The sequence below is a fragment of the Halichoerus grypus genome, chromosome 2, assembly GCF_964656455.1.
Source record: "Halichoerus grypus chromosome 2, mHalGry1.hap1.1, whole genome shotgun sequence".
Taxonomy (NCBI): domain Eukaryota; kingdom Metazoa; phylum Chordata; class Mammalia; order Carnivora; family Phocidae; genus Halichoerus; species Halichoerus grypus.
In genome coordinates, this window is record NC_135713.1 from 172335687 (window position 1) to 172357302 (window position 21616).

The window sequence follows — 21616 nt, forward strand, 5'->3', positions numbered from 1 at the left end:
TGCAAATGGCAAGATTTTTTTTGATGGCTGCATAATATTCCATTGTATATATACCACATCTTTTTTTTTTAATTTTTTATTGTTATGTTAATCACCATACATTACATCATTAGTTTTTGATGTAATGTTCCATGATTCATTGTTTGCGTATAACACCCAGTGCTCCATGCAGAACGTGCCCTCTTTAATACCCATCACCAGGCTAACCCATCCCCCACCCCCCTCCCCTCTAGAACCCTCAGTTTGTTTTTCAGAATCCATCGTCTCTCATGGTTCGTCTCCCCCTCCGATTTCCCCCCCTTCATTCTTCCCCTCCTGCTATCTTCTTCTTCTTCTTTTTTTTTCTTATTGCATTATTTGTTTCAGAGTTACAGATCTGTGATTCAACAGTCTTGCACAATTCACAGCGCTCACCATAGCACATACCCTCCCCAATGTCTGTCACCCAGCCACCCCATCCCTCCCACCCCCCCCACTCCAGTAACCCTCTGTTTCCTGAGATTAAGAATTCCTTATATCAGTGAGGTCATATGATACATGTCTTTCTCTGATTGACTTATTTCACTCAGCATAACACCTTCCAGTTCTATCCACGTCGTTGCAAATGGCAAGATCTCATTCCTTTTGATGGCTGCATAATATTCCACTGTATATATATACCACATCTTCTTTATCCATTCATCTGTCGATGGACATCTTGACTCTTTCCATAGTTTGGCTGTTGTGGACATTGTGCTATAAACATCGGGATGCACGTACCCCTTCGAATCCCTACATTTGTATTTTTGGGGTAAATACCCAGTAGTGCAATTGCTGGGTCGTAGGGTAGCTCTATTTTCAACTTTTTGAGGAACCTCCATACTGTTTTCCAGAGTGGCTGCACCAGCTTGCATTCCCACCAACAGTGTAGGAGGGTTCCCCTTTCTCCGCATCCTCGCCAACATCTGTCGTTTCCTGACTTGTTAATTTTAGCCATTCTGACTGGTGTGAGGTGGTATCTCATTGAGGTGCAAAGCACTTAATCTTAAACCTGGTATAGAGGAAGCCCTTCATAAGATAACTACCATTTATTGTCTATATTGTATAGTCATTGTGGAGTTGGATATTAATAATTTTAGAAGGGTTAATCTTTCAATTGCAAATTTAGTTTTAAAAGATTTTATTTTTTTGTATATGTTATTTAAAGCCAGACATTGTTTTTTAGGGTAATTCTGAGAGCAGCTTACCCACAAATGAACCTAGGTATATTTACAGTGTTACTTACTATGTCATTGCAGAATTACTTTTAAAAGGTAATTATTCAAGGATGTAACTTTTTTTAAAAAGATTTCATTTATTTATTTGACGGAGAGACCAGAGAGCACAAGCAGGGGGAATGGCCGAGGGAGAAGGAGAAGCAGGCTCCCCACTGAGCAGGGAGTCTGATGTAGGGCTTGATCCCAGGACCTTGGGATCATGACCTGAGCCAAAGGCAGACGCTTAACCAACTGAGCCACCCAGGCGCCCCTCAAGAATAAACCTTTAAAGCAGTTTTCATCAACAACTTCTGGAAAACAGGGTCTGTTGTACATAGTGCCCCAGAAGATCACAGCTCATTCCTTTCTTAGTGTCCCCTTTAAGTTGATCTCAAGACTCTTACTGTGGCAGGGATTACTTTGCTCTCAAAAGGGAGCTAATAAGTGGTGTGATAATAAATTTTTGTTTTGTTCATGTTGCAGCTTGCTCTGGAATAATTTTAGGGTTTGTGGGCGAAGTAACTCTGGTTGTTAGGAGTGCCTTTTGTCTACTTGTAGATACCTACTTGTAGTGTTTTGGCTTTGCATTTTGTCAGACCGTATCTTAAGCCACTTTAAGTAATGAATTTTACTGAGTCTTATTTGTAAATCTTGTTACCATGTATTCAGACCTTCTTGTCATAATGAGCTATGTTGACTCAACTTCCTTATTCCTGGGAAGAAGAGGGGGAAAGATGGCACATTATAGAACGTAATATAGTTGGCATATTATCTGCTGGCATTATGGATGTGTGCTGGGTTAAAGTATGAGCTTTAAGTTTTACTTATTTGAGGGGAAAAAAATTAACTGGTACCACATAGTCATTGTGTCCTTAAGGAGCCGATAATGACTGAAACATGGTTAGAACAAATACATGTTGCCCGGTGCTTTAACACCTCATTTGGGGCAGCTCTGTGGAGGAGAAAGCGAGATTCCTAATGTTGCTGATTTTTAGGAGGATAAAATATGTACCACCTGTATTTTTCAGCATAATAATTTTGGTCAATTATTCTGCTTTCACTTGATTTAATTAAGTCTTTAGGGGTACCAGCCCAAAGGATTGTAAATTGAACAGGAAAACTGAAGTATAAATCTCTTCAGAGTGTGTGACCTTGAAGGTCATTGCTGGAAATGAAAGTCCTCTAAGTAGTAATTTGTTAATAGGGGGAAGTCACTGTACTGGAAAGTGAATTCTGTCTTAGGTTCTGAGGGTATGGAAATGAAGGTGCAGAATGAAAGTCATTCAAAGGGACGGGGAAATGGGTGGGAGAGTTCTCATAAAGGAGCTTCTGTCTGTGACACTCCAGTCCTTCTGTAGATCTTCATTTCCCTTCTAGAGTACTTTTTTACAGGATCATTTTTATTTTAATCATATCTGCAGCTCTAGCTTGCTTCTTTTTTTTTAAGAAGTGAGGTCAAATTTATGTCCTCACAATTGGTGCATATCAGATAGGGCTAGCTCTATAAATCAGATTTTATAGCTGGATAGTAAATATAAGTGCTGTCAGGATAGGATTATCTCTGAAATATATAAAGTAGAAGAATACATTTTTCTCCTTGTATAAATCTGTATGTCACCTTTGCCTGGAAATAATGTTTTGATTATATTATCCTCCCCCAGCTCTGATTTTTCTTTCCCTTTTTCCCAGCTGAAGTTCACAGCTCTTGGCACTTCTGTAAATACTAGAGGCAGAGTGATTAGTACTCAGAAACTGGAAATCAGACACAAACCTTGAGTTCATAGTCAAGCACTATCCCTTTCTAGCCATTTACTAAGGAAGTCACTAACTTCTCTAAACTAATTTATAAATTCATTTTTAAAGCCTGTTTCCTTGGGTGACTGGGTGGTTCAGTCAGTTAAGCATCTGGCTCTTGATTTTGGCTCAGGTCATGATCTCAGGATCCTGTGATTGAGTCCTGCATTGGGCTCTGCACTTAGCAGGGAGTCTGCTTGAGATCCTCTCCCTCCCCCTACTTGTGCAGGGACACTCTCTCAAATAAGTAAATAAATAAATAAATCTTAAAAAAACAAAACAAAAACCTGTTTCCTTATCTGTAATAGGTGGATTTTGATAGCAACTACCTCAGTTGCTGTGAGGATTAATGGCACATAGTAAGTGTTCAATATGTTTGAGCAGTTACTGTCTTTTATCTCTTTGTACAGCCTTCTCTATTAGATAGAGTATAAAGTAAGTCACAAATTGCTTACCTTAAAAAAAACTCAGCGGACTCCAAGGGTCCATAAGGAACTATCACATTGAAGAGAAGTCTGTAGTTAAGGCAGAGAAAGATTGTCTAGTAGGGAATGTGATTTTATTGTTTTTTTTATTTTTATTATTTTGTAAAGATTTTATTTATTTGACAGAGAGAGAGACAGCGAGAGAGGGAACACAAGCAGGGGGAGTGGGAGAGGGAGAAGCAGGCTTCCCGCTGAGCAGGGAGCCTGATGCAGGGCTCGATCCCAGGACCCTGGGACCATGACCTGAGATGAAGACAGACGCTTAACAACTGAGCTGCCCAGGTGCCCCGGGAACATGATTTTATATGCATCTATATATGTATGCTTTTGTACATAAGTATGTGTATAGATGTTTGTGTCTAATATCTGTATAAAGTATACATGTTAGGTCTACAGTGGTGAGGTAGGGAGGAGGAATGTTTAGTTGCAGTCTCCCCAAGAAACACCATAATGGGGAGGCAAGATGAATAAAAAAAACTTTTTTTTTTACGGTATATGTGTTTTCCTTTGTAACCTAGATGCCAACTTTTTATAAATCAACTAATGTATTGAGAAAACTCATTTAAGAAACCCTATTCATAAATCCATTTTTAAAATTTTTTTTATTGTTATGTTAATCACCATACATTACATCATTAGTTTTTGATGTAGTGTTCCATGATTCATTGTTTCTGTATAACACCCAGTGCTCCATGCAGAACATGCCCTCTTTAATACCCATCACCAGGCTAACCCATCCTCCCACCCCCCTCCCCTCTAGAACCCTCAGTTCATAAATCCATTTTTAAGCAAAACTTCTTTAGAAACTCCTTTCTGGGGTGCCTGACTGGCTCAATTGGTGGAACATGCTACACTGGACCTCAGGGTTGTGAGTTCGAGCCCCACGTTGGGTGTAGAGATTACTTAAAAATAAAATCTTAAAAAAAAAAAAGACTATTGAGAACTGTAGGTTTTTTTTGAGATTGTAGTTAAAGGTTCTTGTTTTCTTTCTGGCAGTGTTTCCTAAGAGAAATGCTAGTTTTCTAGGGGAGAAATGTTATGCATGTGAGTCTTAGTTCAAATTCAAAGTGATGGTTCAAGTGAAAGAGACATAACCTTTGTTTTAATACACAGGTATATCAAGGCAGTTACTGCAGAGGTTAGATTTGTTCTTTGTGATATTGAATTATTGTTGGGAGAAGTCTTAATAGAAAGAGGAAGTAAATCTTAAGTTTCAATCTAGTATTTTTAGAGTTTATTTTTAGAAATAGACCGTATGTGTGCTATGTACATAATACAAAATTCCAAAGAAACAGAGCATAAACACTGACAGGTGAGTTGCCTATATACCCTAACCACCCAGTTGCTGTCTTGAAGTCAGTCTTTTTTCTCTACTTGAGATTCAGTGTGACTAGCTTATTTTAAGTTTCCATTAGGGTGAGACCAGGAGAACACTAAGCAGCCCCTATGGGCCCACCTTCGTATGTTTCTGAAATCATAACAACCTGTGAGGATTAGGAGATAAAAGTGGAAAGGTAGAAGAGAAGGAACTTGAAGTTTTAGAGGAACAGAATTTTGTTATTGGGGATGCATTTTTCTCTAGTTGGCCATTGGCTCAGTAACTGGCAGTAATCTCTTTTCTCAATGCAGGCTTTTATAAACATAATCCTATAATCTGGTCTCTCTGGATCTTTTAATTAGATTTACTTTTCCCTATTTCCTTTTTTGTTTTAATGTGATAACGAGCGGAAATTGCCTATTTTGCCACCAGAACATATACTTCATTAGCCACATTATACACTTAGTTTAATTTCCAATTGCCTATGATGATGACAGAGGAATTCTAATTGTTCATTCTGTTCAGCATCCTTCTGTTCTCTTTCCTCCACATTGCTTTTTTTTAATTCCCTCAATTCTGACCTTTTCTTTTTCTACATTTCCTATTAACAGACTTTATATCTAACGTAATTTTTTTTAACATTAAAATAATTTAACTGGCAGAAATGGTAAGTTGTGGTAGGACCTTTTATCTTGGACAGCCAGTAACTAAGATTGGCCCTATGTTGGCAGTTATAGTTGAAAACAGGTGTTTGGTCTTCCCATATGACATTTTGATCCTTTATACCATAATCAGATCTATCAGGTGTATAGGATGTGGGGAATCTCTTTTCCCTGCATGTAAAGCACCAGAGATGATGCAGGGGATTAGTATTTCACTCTTCATGCCTTTTATTTGTCACTAAATCCCATGCTTGATGATAGCAAACAAAAATGAAGTCAGAAAAGAACTTTATACATGGTTCCATGTGGTAGGTGGACTAGATAATTCTCCTGATTTTTCTTAATAACAGTAAAATCATATCCTATCTATAATCATACTTAACAAGGGAGCCTTTGATTTTTCATCTTGGAATTTTATGATCACTAAATTATAGCTGAAGATGATTCCATTTTTTAAGATTTATTTATTTATTTGAGAGAGAGAGAGAGCGTGTGCATGCGAGCAGGGAGAGGGGCAGAGGGAGAGGGAGAGAGAGAATCCCAAGCAGACTCTGCACTGAGCGAGGAGCCTGACTCAGGGCTCAATCCCACAACCCTGAGATCATGACCTGAGCTGAAACCAGGAGTTGGTCGCTTAACTGACTGAGCCACCCAGGCACCCCGTGACATCATACCTTTTATGTAATAATGAATATTGTTTAATTATTTAATATTTAATATTTAATTGTTTAATTAATAATATTGTTTAATTATTTAATATTGTTTAATTTGATTAAAAAAATCATATTCTCTAGACATTTATCTTCTGGGATAATCTGCAGACTACTCAGATAAGGTGGCTACTAAAATCAGTAGCTGAATTGTGGCTATTATGTTTCTTCACTTGTTGGCAAAAGGATAATTATGCAACTCTTAATTTCTCAAGCTTTTAGCAAGGCACTTTAGTAAGAACTAAGAAATGAGTTGACGTTTTTGAGAACATTTTAATATGTGTAATTACTGAAGCTGCTATCTCTTATCACATCTCATTGATACTTAGAGAATATTTATATTTAGCCTTACCTTGCTGGTCTTTAGTAATGTCTGGGAGCTTCACTGCAAAATGTGGTTTTCAGGTGCCTGGCTGGCTCAGTCGGTAGAGCATGCGATTCTTTTTTTTTTTTTTTAAAGATTTTATTTATTTATTTGAGAGAGAGAATGAGAGACAGAGAGCACGAGAGGGAAGAGGATCAGAGGGAGAAGCAGACCCCCCGCTGAGCAGGGAGCCCGATGTGGGACTTGATCCCGGGACTCCAGGATCATGACCTGAGCCGAAGGCAGTCGCTTAACCAACTGAGCCACCCAGGCGCCCTAGAGCATGTGATTCTTGATCTTGGGGTTGAGTTCGAGCCCCACATTGGGCATAGAGATTACGTTAAAAAAATGTGGCTTTAAATTCACTTGTATAGGGCCGTAGGATAGTTTTCTTTGTATGTGTATGTGTTTTATTTTGGGTGTTTTTGCAATTTTTAAATTACTTTAAACGTCATTGACTGTAAATGTATTAGTTACATCAGAAATACTCTATAATTTTCATAAAGAGTGTTTACTTTTTTTCTTGTAACTAATGTGGATTCCTAGATCTGTAAGTCAGGATGCAGTTGTACCTTCTTTTCCTTTTCTTTCTTTCTTTTTTTTTTTTTGGAGGGAGTGCACTCATGTGAGTGGGGGTAGGGGTGGTAGGGGGGAGAGAGAATCTTAAGCAGGCTCCATGCTTGGTGTGGAGCCCGACACATGGCTTCATCTCACAACCTTGAGATCATGCCCTGAGCTGAAATCAAGAATCAGTTGCTTAACTGACTGAGCCACCCAGGCGCCCCACAAGTGTACTTTCTTATATTTGGTAGCAATTTTCCATATATCATACTGCCTGAAAGATCGTATTTGAGGTACCGTAATTCATTGATTCTGAGATGGCATTGATTATAAGATGCATTATTATTTTCTGTATTACTTGGAAAGAAACGTGCTTCCTATTAAACTGACATACTTTTTTTTTTTAAGATTGATTTATTTGAGAGAGTGCGCATGTGAGCATCCGGCGGGGGAGGGGCAGAGGGAGAGGGAAAGAGAGTCTTAAGCAGACTCCGCGCTGAGTGTGGAGCGCCACACGGACTCAATCTCATGACCCTGAGATCACCACCTGAGGCAAAACCAAGAGTCGGATGCTTAACTGACTGAGCCATCCAGGCACCCTCAACTGACATGCCTTTGATTATAAAATGCATCTCAGTTTCAGAGATGTTAATGTGAAAATGCAACTTAGTGCAACTCTTGATGAGTTATGGTAATAGTACCACCTAAAATTTGCCTAAAGCTTTATAGAAAGCACTTATACATGTGTCATCTGATTTGATCCTTAAACTAAAACTATTTTATGAGGTGGATTAAATTATTCCCAGTTTTCAGATGAGGAACATCTCCCAGCATGTCATTCAGTAGTGAACTAAGGTTTCAAGCTCACATTTTCTTATTCTGAGACTCATGACATGATTGACAGTATCAGCACCCCCCTCCCCACCCCATACATACCCATACAGCTCTAAAACTTTCGGTCCTTTGCCAGGCTAATGTACATGTTTAAACTTCATTGATCTTAAAACTGTTCATATGTCTTGATTCTAATGATAGGGTTGAATACTATTAAAATTATTGTTTTAATGGTAAAGTATGTGTGACTATCTGCTAATAAACGAATTGTTTTAATTCTGGGTTCCTCACCACCAGGAAGCTATATAGGCCATCGTTGATGGTTTAATACATGTTTTGAAAGCAGTTTATGTTTCTAGCTGACTAGGTAAAATGTTCAGGAATGGTTATGAGTTGAGATCTATGAAGTGATCCAGAGAAGATTAAGTATTTGTTTATAATTGTACTGTTCTTGGTAAATCAAGGTCATGTCTGTTTCTTTCCCAGGTGGTGGCTAATGCTGTAGCAGCATTATCTGAAATCAGTGAATCTCACCCAAACAGCAACCTACTTGATCTGAACCCACAGAACATTAATAAACTGCTGACAGCCCTGAATGAGTGCACTGAATGGGGCCAGATTTTCATCTTGGACTGCCTGTCTAATTACAACCCTAAAGATGACCGGGAGGCTCAGAGGTCAGTTCCGTTTTCCTGGATAGTATCTGGGAGACTTGCCTGTTTGAATAAGTTCTACTGTCTGTATTAGAATAAGGGTCTCTTGTGTTGGCAAAGATCAGTAGCTTTTGGGGTAGATACTGCTATCCCTGTGGTATTTTTTCACTGGATTTAGGAACATTTTAGGTGGTGGATTGAACCATGCAAAAATAGCTCCTCCTAAAAGATGTGTATTTTTCATTTCTTGTTTGAATACTACAGTTACCTTCTGCTAAAATCTGCCTCATCGTGGTCTCACATCTCCCATACAGCAATTTCTGGCCATTTGGCACACAAAGGTTTTTTGAGTGTCCCATCGTAGTGACAAACTTTTTATTCTATTAGGTACATAGTAAGTGGCTTGATACTAGTTACTGAGCTGAACTATACCTATAATTCAGTAGTAGAGAAAATGTATTGAAGCCCGCAAAACATATGGTGTCTTTCATTAGATACAGAAATCATGTCAGTCTGAATTTGGAAAAGAGTTTGGAAGGCACACCTGGATTGTTCTGCTCAGCCCTTTACCAAGTTCACTGTTATAAATTGTCTTTGACCTTCACAAATTGACTATTAAATTTCATATGCACCTACACACAGTTTACAGAGTTGGAATTACCACCAATTTTTATTGCACGTTCTGTATATATAGGCACTGTACTAGGTAAAGTACTTCAGAAGAAATGTTGGCTCTTCGTTAAAGTTGACATATTTTAATTATGGTAGATAAGAACCTTCCTTGCCTGGCTGAAGCTCAAGTTACCATAACGTAAGTTCTCTTCACTTGTCTGGGAAATTGTTCCCTCTGAACCTAACTAAAGCTCACCCTGATCGTTTCTTTCCATTATCAAAAGTACAAGTATCTTAAAAAAAAAAAAGTACAAATATCTTATGGAAAGAACTTTATATAGAATTTTATTTTTTGTTGGTCATTGATATCTCACATTTATTTGTACATTCACTTAACAAATATTTATTGAGTCTATGCTGCATGCCAGGCATTGTTCTAGGCCCTGGGGATATACTGTCAACAGAATCGTAGCCCTGCTTGCTTTTAAAAAATTTTTCATTTTTGGGGCACCTGGGTGGCTCAGTCGTTAAGCGTCTGCTTTCAGCTCAGGTCATGATCCCAGAGTCCTGGGATCGAGCCCCATATCGGGCTCCCTGCTCGGTGGGAAGCCTGCTTCTCCCTCTCCCACTCCCCCTACTTGTGTTCCTGCTCTCGCTCTCTCTCTCACTCTGTCAAATAAATAAATAAAATCTTAAAAAAAAAAAAAAAAAGAATCGTAGCCCTCAAGGAACACTTATTCTGAGGGATGGGGCAGAAGTATATATAATACAATATATAATATGTCAGAGGTTGATAAGCCCTAACGGGAAATATAAAATAGGGAGGAGATCTAAGAAATGCTGGACATTTGGGGATGAGGAATTGTATTTTGTAAAAGGGTAGTCAGGGAAGGCCTCACTGAGAAGGTGGCATTTGTATAAAGACCTGAGGGAGGTCAGGGAGTCAGCCAGTTAGATACCGGAGGAAGGGAGAGAAACCCCACTTACTTATCTTGAATCCTTAACTGAATATAAATCACTTAGCCTCTCATGTTGCCCAAGAGCTATCAAAATTAGGTTAATTTCTGAAGAACCCTCAACAGATAATTACATACTCAAGATTTAGTGAGGCCTTTAAGTGTAGGTAGGCAGGGGCTAGGAGAATGGGAGAAGTGTTTGGGAAAATATTGCAGTGGTGTTCTGTTACTTAAAAAGCCTTTCAGAGATTTCCTTATTATCATGAAGGTAAGCCGTTGTGTTGTTTTCCTGCTCAACTCACCTCCTGCATCTTATGAAACCTTCAGTCACGGTTGATATCTCTCACTATGAAGTAACTCTCAGAACTTAATTTGACATCCTGTAGGTTGAGGAGAAATGGGTTGTGAGGCAAGGAGCCCTTATGTAATATGGGGAGATGGAGAAGACTGTAAAACAGGAGGGTAAATGGTATGAGCCTCAAGTGTTTGGGGTATTGCCTAGTTTCCTTCCAGTTTGAGCATCCCTTATTTTGGTCTCCTGAAGTCTTCTGATGTCCCTGCTCTGTCTGTAGTTTGCTGGGAATGAAGCTTCTGCAGTGTAGGATCCCAGTTTTGTCTACACATGGAGCTTTGACTTTTCTCACCGATTCTCTAGTTTCTTGATACTTGGGCCATGGGACTCTGACACAGTACACTATGGGCTGGATTGAGCAAAGAGATTATAATTCAAGATGTTAATTTTCCTTTTCTGCCCTCAGCATCTGTGAGCGTGTGACTCCCCGGCTATCTCATGCCAACTCAGCAGTGGTGCTTTCAGCGGTAAAAGTCCTAATGAAGTTCCTGGAGTTGTTACCCAAGGACTCCGACTACTACAATATGCTGCTGAAGAAGTTGGCCCCCCCACTTGTCACTCTGCTGTCTGGGGAGCCAGAGGTGCAATACGTCGCCCTGAGGAATATCAATCTAATTGTCCAGAAAAGGTTGGGAAACAATGAATTGGTGATTAAAGTGTTTGTGATTTTCAATTAAGCTTAATAATACCGATATTACAGAGGCCAGTATCAAGTTCTTTTTAATATATGGAAATGAAAATGTTGTATGGCAGAGCAGCCTGCCCAGGATCAGGAGGCTAACTGTTGCTTTTGGAGTGTTCCTGTGGTAAACACTTGGTGTTGCTCTACAGTTCAGTTTGTTTTCTGATGAGCCTCCTAATAGTGTACTAGCTAGTGCCTGGTTCATATGGTTTAGGCCATAGTTTAGAGCCAGATTGTTGTTCTTCCAGCAGTTCTTAGCAATATGTGCTCTAGCCCTTAAAAATTGTCTGCCAAATGAGAAACTGTTTAGAGGGGTATAAAGGAAGTTTGTGAGGTTTGGCAGATGGGGTGAAGTGGCTGGAGCACAGATTAGATATTCATACAGACTTAGAAGGATATATCAGTTTATGTCTTGCCTTCCTTATCATGTGTTTCTGTGTACCACAGGCCTGAAATCTTGAAGCAGGAAATCAAAGTCTTCTTTGTGAAGTACAATGATCCCATCTATGTTAAACTAGAGAAACTGGACATCATGATTCGTTTAGCATCCCAAGCCAACATTGCTCAGGTCAGACTTAAAGCAGATTCAAGTTTATAAATCACTTAGATCTTAAGGTCTGGCCTTCAGAAGTAGCTAGGCCATGAAATTGCTGTTTAAGAATCCTTATTGATTATTCACTTCCTGGATTTTTAACAGGTTCTGGCGGAATTAAAGGAATATGCCACAGAGGTGGATGTTGACTTTGTTCGCAAGGCTGTGCGGGCCATCGGACGGTGTGCCATCAAAGTGGAGGCAAGTGTCTGATGGTAGTTGTGATCGCATTACGGGATTTAGAGTGTTCTTTTCACTCCTTTTTTTAAAATGTGTTTTTTAAATTTATTAAAATAATAAAGCACATAGTTAAAACTCCTAGAGGGAATAATTTTTAAGTCCTTCTAGTTTCAGTTACTTTGCTGCTTCCATATTTCTAAATAATATGGTATTTATTGATTTACCAATTATAGATATTATCTATTAACTTTGTGCTGTGAGTTAAGTAACAGTTCATGTACCCCACCATTCCTACTTGAACCCTCCTGTTCTCCAATAGTTGTATCATGAGGTTTTTTCCTTCCTATATTGATTATCTTTGTAACTTGAGATAATATGCCTTCATTTATTGTTCTGTCAACTAAAGGCTTGCAAAACTTTCTATCCCTATTATGACCAAATATGTAGAGCCAGTATAATACAAATGATTATATTTTCTTTCTTATAGAGTCTTTTTTTTCTGGAGTTTCTATAATGGCCTTTGTTTTTTTCTTGCATTGTGTGTCTTCATGGCATCCCTTTCTTCTAGCTTTTCAAGCATAGTATCGAACCTGTAAACCTTCTTTTGTCCTGGACCCTTCTGTCTTCCGGTCCTCTGTCCTCTCACTTGCTCCAGTCTGGCTTATTGCTTGTTTGGCCTCTGCATAGCCATCATTCCATGGGGCCTCTCTTCATAACTCTTTCTTGTTATTGGTACTTCTCTCACAGCATTCATTTTTGTGTGATTGCAATAGCTTCTTGAGTCTCTGGGGATATGAATTACAGTGTTTTGTGTCTGCGGTTTAAATTTAGTTATCTGGAGTATCGAATGGTGACCATTGCATGTCTGTATATAATTTTTTCATTGAGGCATATAGCACACATGTAATAAATTGCAACCCATTTATATTTAAGAATGAGATAACAGAAAAGTCAATCAGGACTTCTGTGAGCATAGGCCGGGCTGCTGACTAACAGGTTTCTGCTTTAGGGCAGGGAGTTGATCTTTACTTCAGTGTCCTCTGAAAGAGCCTCTTTGTGATCTTCAAGGGCAGATTGATTTTTAGCTTGGTTGCAGCCTTCCAGTAGGTGTTATGGGCTACAGTTTGCACTGCCCTACTTCATCAGTCTCTGGTCCTCCATTTGTTCATCATTCAGAAATGTGTTGGAATTAATGAAGGCCTCTGTTTGCTATGATTTGTGGATTCAGAGCTCCATATATGTTCTTGCTACTTGGCTGTATGCCGTTCTGCTTAGAGTCAGAGGGTTGGACCATATGATTTCTCAAGTATACTAAAATAATTTGTACAGTCTGTCCAGTACTTCTTGGGAACGGAAGGAAACAGATGCTGTGTCAGAGAAGCATCTATGAAAGCCAAGTTCCTGATTGGCCTTCCTTGTTTTTATTTGAGACAGGGCTGCTTCATGTCGTTACCACTGATAAATCATTCAGCAGTCTAGTTGTTGGAGCAAGACTTAGTTAATTCATCCTGGTTTCTACTCCTGGTTCTCATAGCCTAGTTGCTTCAGGTATTTAATACATTCTGTTGCTCCATTGAGGAATGGGGATGTCTGATTATTGGATCTTGATACATCTTTTTTTATCACCACTCTTCACATTCTTTTTTCTTTTTCTTTTCTTACTCCTTTTCTTACCTACTTACTTAATTTTCAGAGAGATTTTGGTAGCATAAAGAGTAATTTTGTGCTATTCATTGCCGGACTGTCATTGTCTTATTGACTTCTTTGGCAAAGCTCTAAAGAATCATACAAAATTGTATCATTCCAAAGTTAAAAGAGATTTTCAATCCCTGGAATTACTAGAAAGCATTCTCCATCTGGATCTCTAGAGGCTGCTAATGCCATGTATTGTGACTAATGGAAAAATAGTCCATAATCTTCTGGAAGGGTTAAACTTCTGATGACTTTCACTTCTTCCTTTGACTCAGGGTGCCCTGGTGGGAATATGAGAGTATGTGAGGAATGAACTTTGTCTGGAAGTGATTAAGATCAGCCTTCAAGGTTCCTGCCTTCTAGCTCTCTTAGGTTGCCTGCATTTGCTGGAGCGCTTTTCCTAGACCTGTTTCAGTCATGAAGGTTATCAGTTGGAAAGAGTTGCCTGACCCAAATACAGTCATTGGGGCAGGAGAGGTGATGATTGCCTGTTTCTAACTAAGCATTCATGGGAAGGGGGATGAACCAGTGAGGGGATTGTAGTAGACTTTCTGGGTAGCCTCTAAACCAAGCTACTGCATTCTTTCACGGCATCTTACCCTTTTTTTAATGTGTGGTTGGTTCCAAAGATATGACAGATGAGAAAAAATGAATTTTAGTTTCGTGCTTAGCTGTGAGAGCAGGGCCTGTTGGAGAGTTTAGGTGTCTTTAAGAGTTTGAGTTGTATTTTTATCATAACTGTAAATACAGGTGTTTCTATGTTGCTGTAAGTATCCTGAGGTGAAAAAAATACATAATTTTGTTCCAGATGGTTAGGTTAAAGATTAAGCAGTAAGCCGCTCAATCAATAAATAGCACTGGAAAGGTAATCCTATAGTATTGTTTTTTCAGAAACTTTTGCCTATTTCTTTTTTGTCTGTTTTTTTTAGTAGCTTTTACTCTCCCTCACCCCCAACTTTATTGAGGTATGATTGACAAAATTGTATATATTTACAGTGTATACCTATTTCTTTAAGGAGGAGATAAACCCCTGGTCCTTCTTAGTCTTCCAGATAAAATCAAATGATTTTATTTCTTTGAGAGAGATTAAGGCAGTAAGTTCTAAACTTCCTAGTCTTCTGCTCTCTGGTGTTCACTATTTCTACTTCCTATAAATCAAGATAAGATACTGATATGTGTCTCATCCCTTTATTTATTTATTTGTTTATTTTTATTTTGTTCAGTTAGCCACCATATTCATCCCTTAATTTAAAAACAGAGATTATGTTTTTCCTGTTAGGAAAGCCATATGTGTTTACTAAATAAAATTATAAAAAAAGACAAATGAAAATGGAACACTGTTTTCTCCTAGCTATTCCACTCTCCCAGAGATGATGTGGTTGTGATTTTCAGTCTTCGTCTATGTAGTCCATCATACACAGGTGTACTTTTTACAAAAATGAGATCATCCTAGAAATGTTATTCTGTAGTCTGCCTTTTTCATTAAATTATACGTGGACATTTTTCCATGTTACTGTTAACATTTGACATAATTTTTAATGGATTATAGACATAACGTTTGACTGCTTCATTATTTAACCTTCCTCTTATTGTAGTACCTTAAAGTTCCTGCTCTTTTTCCAAATAGTGGTATAAAGAGGACTTTGTAGCCAAGTCTTTTTTTTTTTTATTAGCATATACTGTATTATTTGTTTCAGAGGTACAGGTCTGTGATTCATCAGTCTTACACAATTCACAGCGCTCACCATAGCACATACCCTCCCCAATGTCCATCACCCAGCCACCCCATCTCTCCCACCCCCCTCCACTCCAGCAACCCTCAGTTTGTTTCCTGAGATTAAGAGTCTCTTATGGTTTGTGTCCCTCTCTGGTTTCATCTTGTTTCATTTTTTCCTCCCTTCCCCTATGATCCTCTGTCTTGTTTCTCAAATTCCACATATCAGTGAGATCATATGATACTTGTCTTTCTCTGATTGACTTATTTCTTGTAGCCACATCTTTGATCTCTAGTGAAGGCGAGCTGTTTTCATTTGTTAGTCCTCTGGAATTGCTTGTTCACGTCCTGTGCACCTTTTCCAATGGGCTTTTCCACATTGGTTTTTTTAAAACAATCCTTTATAATTAAAGATATCAATCCCTCATTTTGTTAGCAGTTATTTTCCCAATTTGTTTTCCTTTCTATTTCATTTACTATCTTGATGCACAGAAGTTTACATTTCCTTATGTGGTGAGTTGTTTTCTCAGTAGTTGTTTTCTCAGTAGTTGTTTAGTGGCACCATAGAAGATTGTGCTTCACCTCAAACTAAAACTCAGTGTTATTGTCTACTTTTATGGTGAAGATTCTGGTTTTTTACACTTAAAGATATTTTTAATAATTAAAACAATTAGAATTTTGGTGAAAAATATGAGGGTGAGATCAAACACCGGAACAAATCATCCTTTCCTCACTGTTAAGAAATTTTGTCTCATACTAAATTTTATAAGTGCGTATGTGTTTCTCTGTTTCTGGACTTTTCTGTCTAAACAGTGATTGGATGTTTACTCTTGCCCCTCTGCCATACTGCTGTAATAATGGTGGGCTTTCTTTTTCGTTAATCAAAAAGCAGTATGGTTGAGATGACAATTTGCTTGAAAATTACTGTCCCAGACTTAAATGTTTTTCAAATACTGGTGCATCATAGGAAATGGCCTTTTTTCTTTATTATAATAGTGATAGGAAGGGCTCACTAAATGTGAGCTTTATATCAAGCCCTGTGTTAATCACTGTATCTGTATTATTTCATTTATGATAATTTACATCTTAAAGCAGCCTTATCCTATATACTTTATAATTTATCACAACTTATATTAAATTTTACCAATTATTTTTCTGTTGCAGTAACTGCACAGGAATTACTAGCTAAAAATGAATAAAATAGAATCCAAAACTGGAAAAAATACATAAAAGATGGCAGAGTCATTTCATGGAGCAATAGAGTCATCAGATGAATAACCTCAAGATGCAGTTTTGTTTTCATTAAATTGCTTGGAGTGGTTTAACTTAGTACCTTTAAAAGATTTTATTATCGTAGTTTTCAGGCATACACTAAAGTTGATAATGAGCTCTCATGTACACATCATCCATTTTGAACAAATATCAACATGTTACTGCTTTTATCTTCTCCCTCCCCTTCAGGGAGTGGAGTGCTATTGAATTTTAATGCGGATCCCAGATAGGCTTTTACTAGAGTAGTCCAGTGTGTATCTAATAGAGAAGGTCCCTAAAAAAATATATTGTCACAATACCATTACTGTACCCAACAACTAGCAATAATTCTTAATCTCATTGAAGATCTAGCCCATATTCAGTTTTCCCTAATTGTGTCAGTGTCTTTTTATAGTTGGCTTGTTCAAATAAAAATCTAAAGAAGATCCACACGTTGCATTTGGTTAATGTCTCTTAAGTCTTTACTTACTTATTTTTGGTGCCATTTATTAAAGGTCATTAGGCTTGTACAATTTCCCAGAGTCTGGATTTGGCTGGTTGTATTTTATTTTATTTTATTTTTAATTTTTTTTTTTTTTTAATTTATTTATTTATTTGACAGAAAGAGACAGTGAGAGAGGGAACACAAGCAGGGGGAGTGGGAGAGGGAGAAGCAGGCCTCCCGCTGAGCACGGAGCCCGATGCGGGACTCGATCCCTGTACTCCGGGATCATGACCTGAGCCGAAGGCAGTCGCTTAACCAACTGAGCCACCCAGGCGCCCTGGCTGGTTGTATTTTAGTGATACTGTTTTTCTCATTCTGCCATCCCCTGTAGATAATTAAATTTAGAGATTTGGTAATGTTCATGTTCAGTGTTAGGCAAAAGTACCTCTTCGGCGATGCTGTGTACTTTCTATTGCATCTTATCAGGAGGTAGGTAATGGAGTGACCCATCGTAGTACATTGTGATATATGATAAATCAGTCCTTGATTTTTAGGATCTCTTGTCTGAAACCCTTCTCCTTTTAAAAAACTATGACTTATAGTTGCAGTATATTAGTTTTATCACTTGTATTCTCCCATAGTCCCTTCATTAATAAAAGATTAATAGATTAAATCTTATAGATGAACTATAGGCTGGGGAAAATTGCAATTTAAGGCCATAGACTTTCAGTTATATAGTTCAGAAGATGGCAAATTTTCCTTAGAGTTTTTTGAGTCACAGATAACTTTGAAAACATAATGAAAGCTATGGACCCTCTGCCTGGAAAACATACTTGTATGCATATATGCAATTTGGCAATTTCATTTCAAGAGGTTCAAAGATGCCTTCTTCTGTCTCCACTTACGCATGAACTCCAGAAAAAGACCTACCTTGGCTTATTCTTTCTTTCTTCTTTCCTCCTACCTTGACTCATTCTTTCTTCTTATTTCTGTTCTCCGTGGCTATCCAAGACGATTATTTTTGTTTGAATCAACTTATCTGTCAATATATTTTGCAATGAATAAAATTTGGGGTGTATCTGGAACTTCTGTGTATCTCCATCAAATAGCCTAGCGTCTAGTGTAGCTTGGTCAAATTAAGTGCCTGATCTTTTAGTCTAGTCTAGTTGGTACACCTGTATGTTTCAAAGTTATCTTTGTATTGAGGTTGCGTTATTGGAGAGATCATCTGACTTGTCATTTATTATGTTCTTTGTAGCAATCTGCTGAGCGCTGTGTAAGCACATTGCTTGATCTCATCCAGACCAAAGTAAATTATGTGGTCCAAGAGGCAATTGTCGTCATCAGGGACATCTTTCGCAAATACCCCAACAAGTATGTCCAAATACTTCTACCTTCTTCCTCAAAACATTTAGGAAATGTTTAAGTAAGGCACTTTGAAATTGGCTAGGTAAGAATTATACTTTGTAATATAACTAGTCATAATAGGATACTTTGTTAAAAATCCTGTTAAAATAGGAAACTTTATTATGAAAAATAATTTTTTAAAAACATGAAAGTATGTTTTAAATGTTAAAAAAATATATAAGGTGGTTAGCACAGGGATCAAAACCTGATTTTTCATCCTGCTTTATTACTTTGAGAGGATTTGAAGCTGAATGACAGTCAACTGTCCTATACTGAAGTTGACCAGATTCTTTGTCGGTGATGTTACTATTACATAGAAAGCCCACATATTACAGATTGTCCAGGTGTATTTCAGTTTATGCCTGTTAGCAGGCATAATTAATATTTGTGCTTCTTTTCACTCTCAGAAATAAATGTTTCAGTTTGAATGGTAAATTAATAGCCACATGATTGCAAAAGCCAGGAAGGTGACAGTTGCACTGTTTACTTTACATGTTACCTACTAGTTTGTAGAAAATTATAGAACATGTGACGAATTATCAGTCTCTGTCCTTTTCTGCAGTATTATAGCTATTCCCATAAAAGTATGCAAAATCTAGTTTCACTCCACAGATTTTTCACATTGAGCCCTCTTATTTATGAAGCAAAAATACTTCATTAGGTTTGATTTTGAAGGCAAGTGATTAAAGGATCTGAAAGGGTGAAATAAGAGCAGGTCTTGTAAGCATCCTAAATCTCATTTTGCTTATAGTCATAGAGATGTGTTGTGCTGAAGATTCTGATTAGTCTTTAAAGATAGTGTTAAATGAAGCAACTTGGAATAAGTTAGCTTAGTGGTGGACTCAGAATTAGAAGAAATACCGTATTTAGCAAGGTAGTGGTTTATTAAGCATTATATATATATTTTTTAAATTTTAGAAGTGGTATTTTTGGGAAAAGGACCACTCTCCCAGGAAAGAGGAGAGTTGGGTATCTAAGTTTAGAAAGACTAAGAGTGGAGATGTATATTTCATTGTGATTAGCAGAGAAATGTGCCCATTTCTGGTTTCTATTAATAAGGGGTTATGACAGTTTAATTATAAGAAAGTGCTATCAAGAACCTGGTTTAATCAGTGGAAGTAGGGCAAACAATTAAATGTACTGTTCAGTTGTCTACATCTAATTTATTACACATTGTCATTTTTTTTAAAAGATTGATTTATTTATTTTTGAGAGAGCGAGCAAGCAAGGAGGGAGGGCAAAGGGAGAAAAAACTTAAACAGACTCTGCTGAGCACGGAGCCTGATGTGGGGTTAGATCCCATGATCCCACGATCATGACCTGAGCTGAAACCAGGAGTTGGACATTCAACCAATCACGCCACCCAGGCATCCCCACATTGTCATTTTTATGTTTAAAACTATGTTAGCCAAGGAGATGATTCAACATGGTAAAAATGAGAGCACTATAGACCTGTACAAATGAAAATAAATAATTGAATTATTTGTTTCTTTGGAGAAACAAGTCATTAGTGTGGGTGCCTTGGGAGGAAAGACATAAAGATCTCCAGAAAAAGCAGAATTAGTGGATTAGTGGACAAAATTACTGTTTCTAGTCTGGATGCTGTTGTCTAACTCCATTTTCCTAAAAGTAAAGTGGAATTTTTGTTCCTCTACCATGAAGGCAAAATGGAATAATACATAGGAAAATTCTCTGATCTAGTTATAGGAAAGATTGTTAGAAATTACAAGTTAGTGGTATTATCTTATACTGCAGGTTAATTTTTCCTTGTGAAAAGAATATCTGATGAGTTTTTTATAACAGTTTATGGTCCAGTTATGAAAACATAATTGAAGGGAAATTTAAGACATAATCTTCTGGCTTAAAGCTTCTGAATTCTCTTGACCAAAAGCCTTTATAGTTTGGTGGTTCAGTTTAGGGTACCTTGTTGGTGGTTTTGTTTTTAGCCTTCATTGTTAAATACAGTTCTCATTTGTGCCCAATGTAACCATAGTCCATTTTGTTAAATCAGGTATGAAAGTATCATTGCCACTCTGTGTGAGAACTTAGACTCACTGGATGAACCAGACGCTCGAGCAGCTATGATTTGGATTGTGGGAGAATATGCTGAGAGAATTGACAATGCAGATGAGTTACTAGAGAGCTTCCTGGAGGGTTTTCATGATGAAAGCACCCAGGTAAGTTCTCATCTGTGTCCTGTGTCTGATCTTTTGGGGAAGGTATCAGGGAAAGTAAAGGTTATGCACTTTCGTGTGTGTGTGTGTGTGTGTGTGTGTGTGTGAGAGAGAGAGAGAGAGAGAGAGAGAGAATTTATATATAAATTCATCTTTTCATTTGTGCCGATTTCTAGTGAGACAAATCTGCCTTAGACCAGTGATTCTCAAACTTTAATGAACCTAGAGAGTTTGTTAAAGCACAGGTTGCTGGGCCCCATCCTTAGTATTTCTGACTTGTTGGGTCTGAGATGGGCTTAAGCATTTTCATTTCTTACCAGGTTCAGGATGCTGCTGCTGGTAGTGGTCCAGAACCACACTTTAACAGTTACTTGCTGAGAGCAGTAGTTACCACTTCTTCATTTTCCCTCACCAGAAGATGACCTATTCCTATTCCTGATGGTTGTGGCTCATTACAGCAGGGTTTCTCACCTGGGGCTGGGGTGAGGTCTGGCATGTGCAGTTTGGAAAGATTCTCTGTGGGTGGTTAGACTTCCTCCCATCTTCTGCCTCTCCTCTACCAAAATGGAGAGACCTGACCTCGGAGCCACGGGCCCAGAGAAGCAGATAAATTATAAAACTCCTTTCCCCTGGCATTTGCACTCACTGCACATTGAAGGTCATGTATGTAATTCGGCCATAGTAATTTTAATGGGCCTTTACAAGGAACACATACAAGCCTGTAGCCCACTCGTAATTAGCTGTGATCGGTGCGATTTTACTATTTTTTGGCTCTTTCTCTAGTATGACAGATAATTCCCTAATTCTCCCTAAGTTGTATCTTTTGGCGGAAGTAAATAATAAGGGATTTAATAAATAAGCAATTTTTGATGCCAAAAATGCAATTTGGGGATAAGAGGCTATTAAGTTCTTGATGAATACCTTTGACCTGCTATTTTTGATA

General features: G+C 38.0%; 1 protein-coding gene across 5 annotated transcripts in view; it reads left to right on the plus strand.

The window, feature by feature from the left end:
- AP2B1 (adaptor related protein complex 2 subunit beta 1) overlaps window positions 1-21616 on the plus strand; it is a 133500-nt gene that overhangs the window by 39583 nt on the left and 72301 nt on the right. For all 5 annotated transcript variants that reach the window (XM_078063718.1, XM_078063724.1, XM_078063712.1 and 2 more), the window contains 6 exons: window positions 8450-8640; window positions 10943-11164; window positions 11666-11786; window positions 11916-12011; window positions 18351-18466; window positions 20511-20676. In XM_078063718.1, coding sequence (XP_077919844.1) covers window positions 8450-8640; window positions 10943-11164; window positions 11666-11786; window positions 11916-12011; window positions 18351-18466; window positions 20511-20676 — 912 coding nt within the window. The remainder of the gene's footprint in view (window positions 1-8449; window positions 8641-10942; window positions 11165-11665; window positions 11787-11915; window positions 12012-18350; window positions 18467-20510; window positions 20677-21616) is intronic.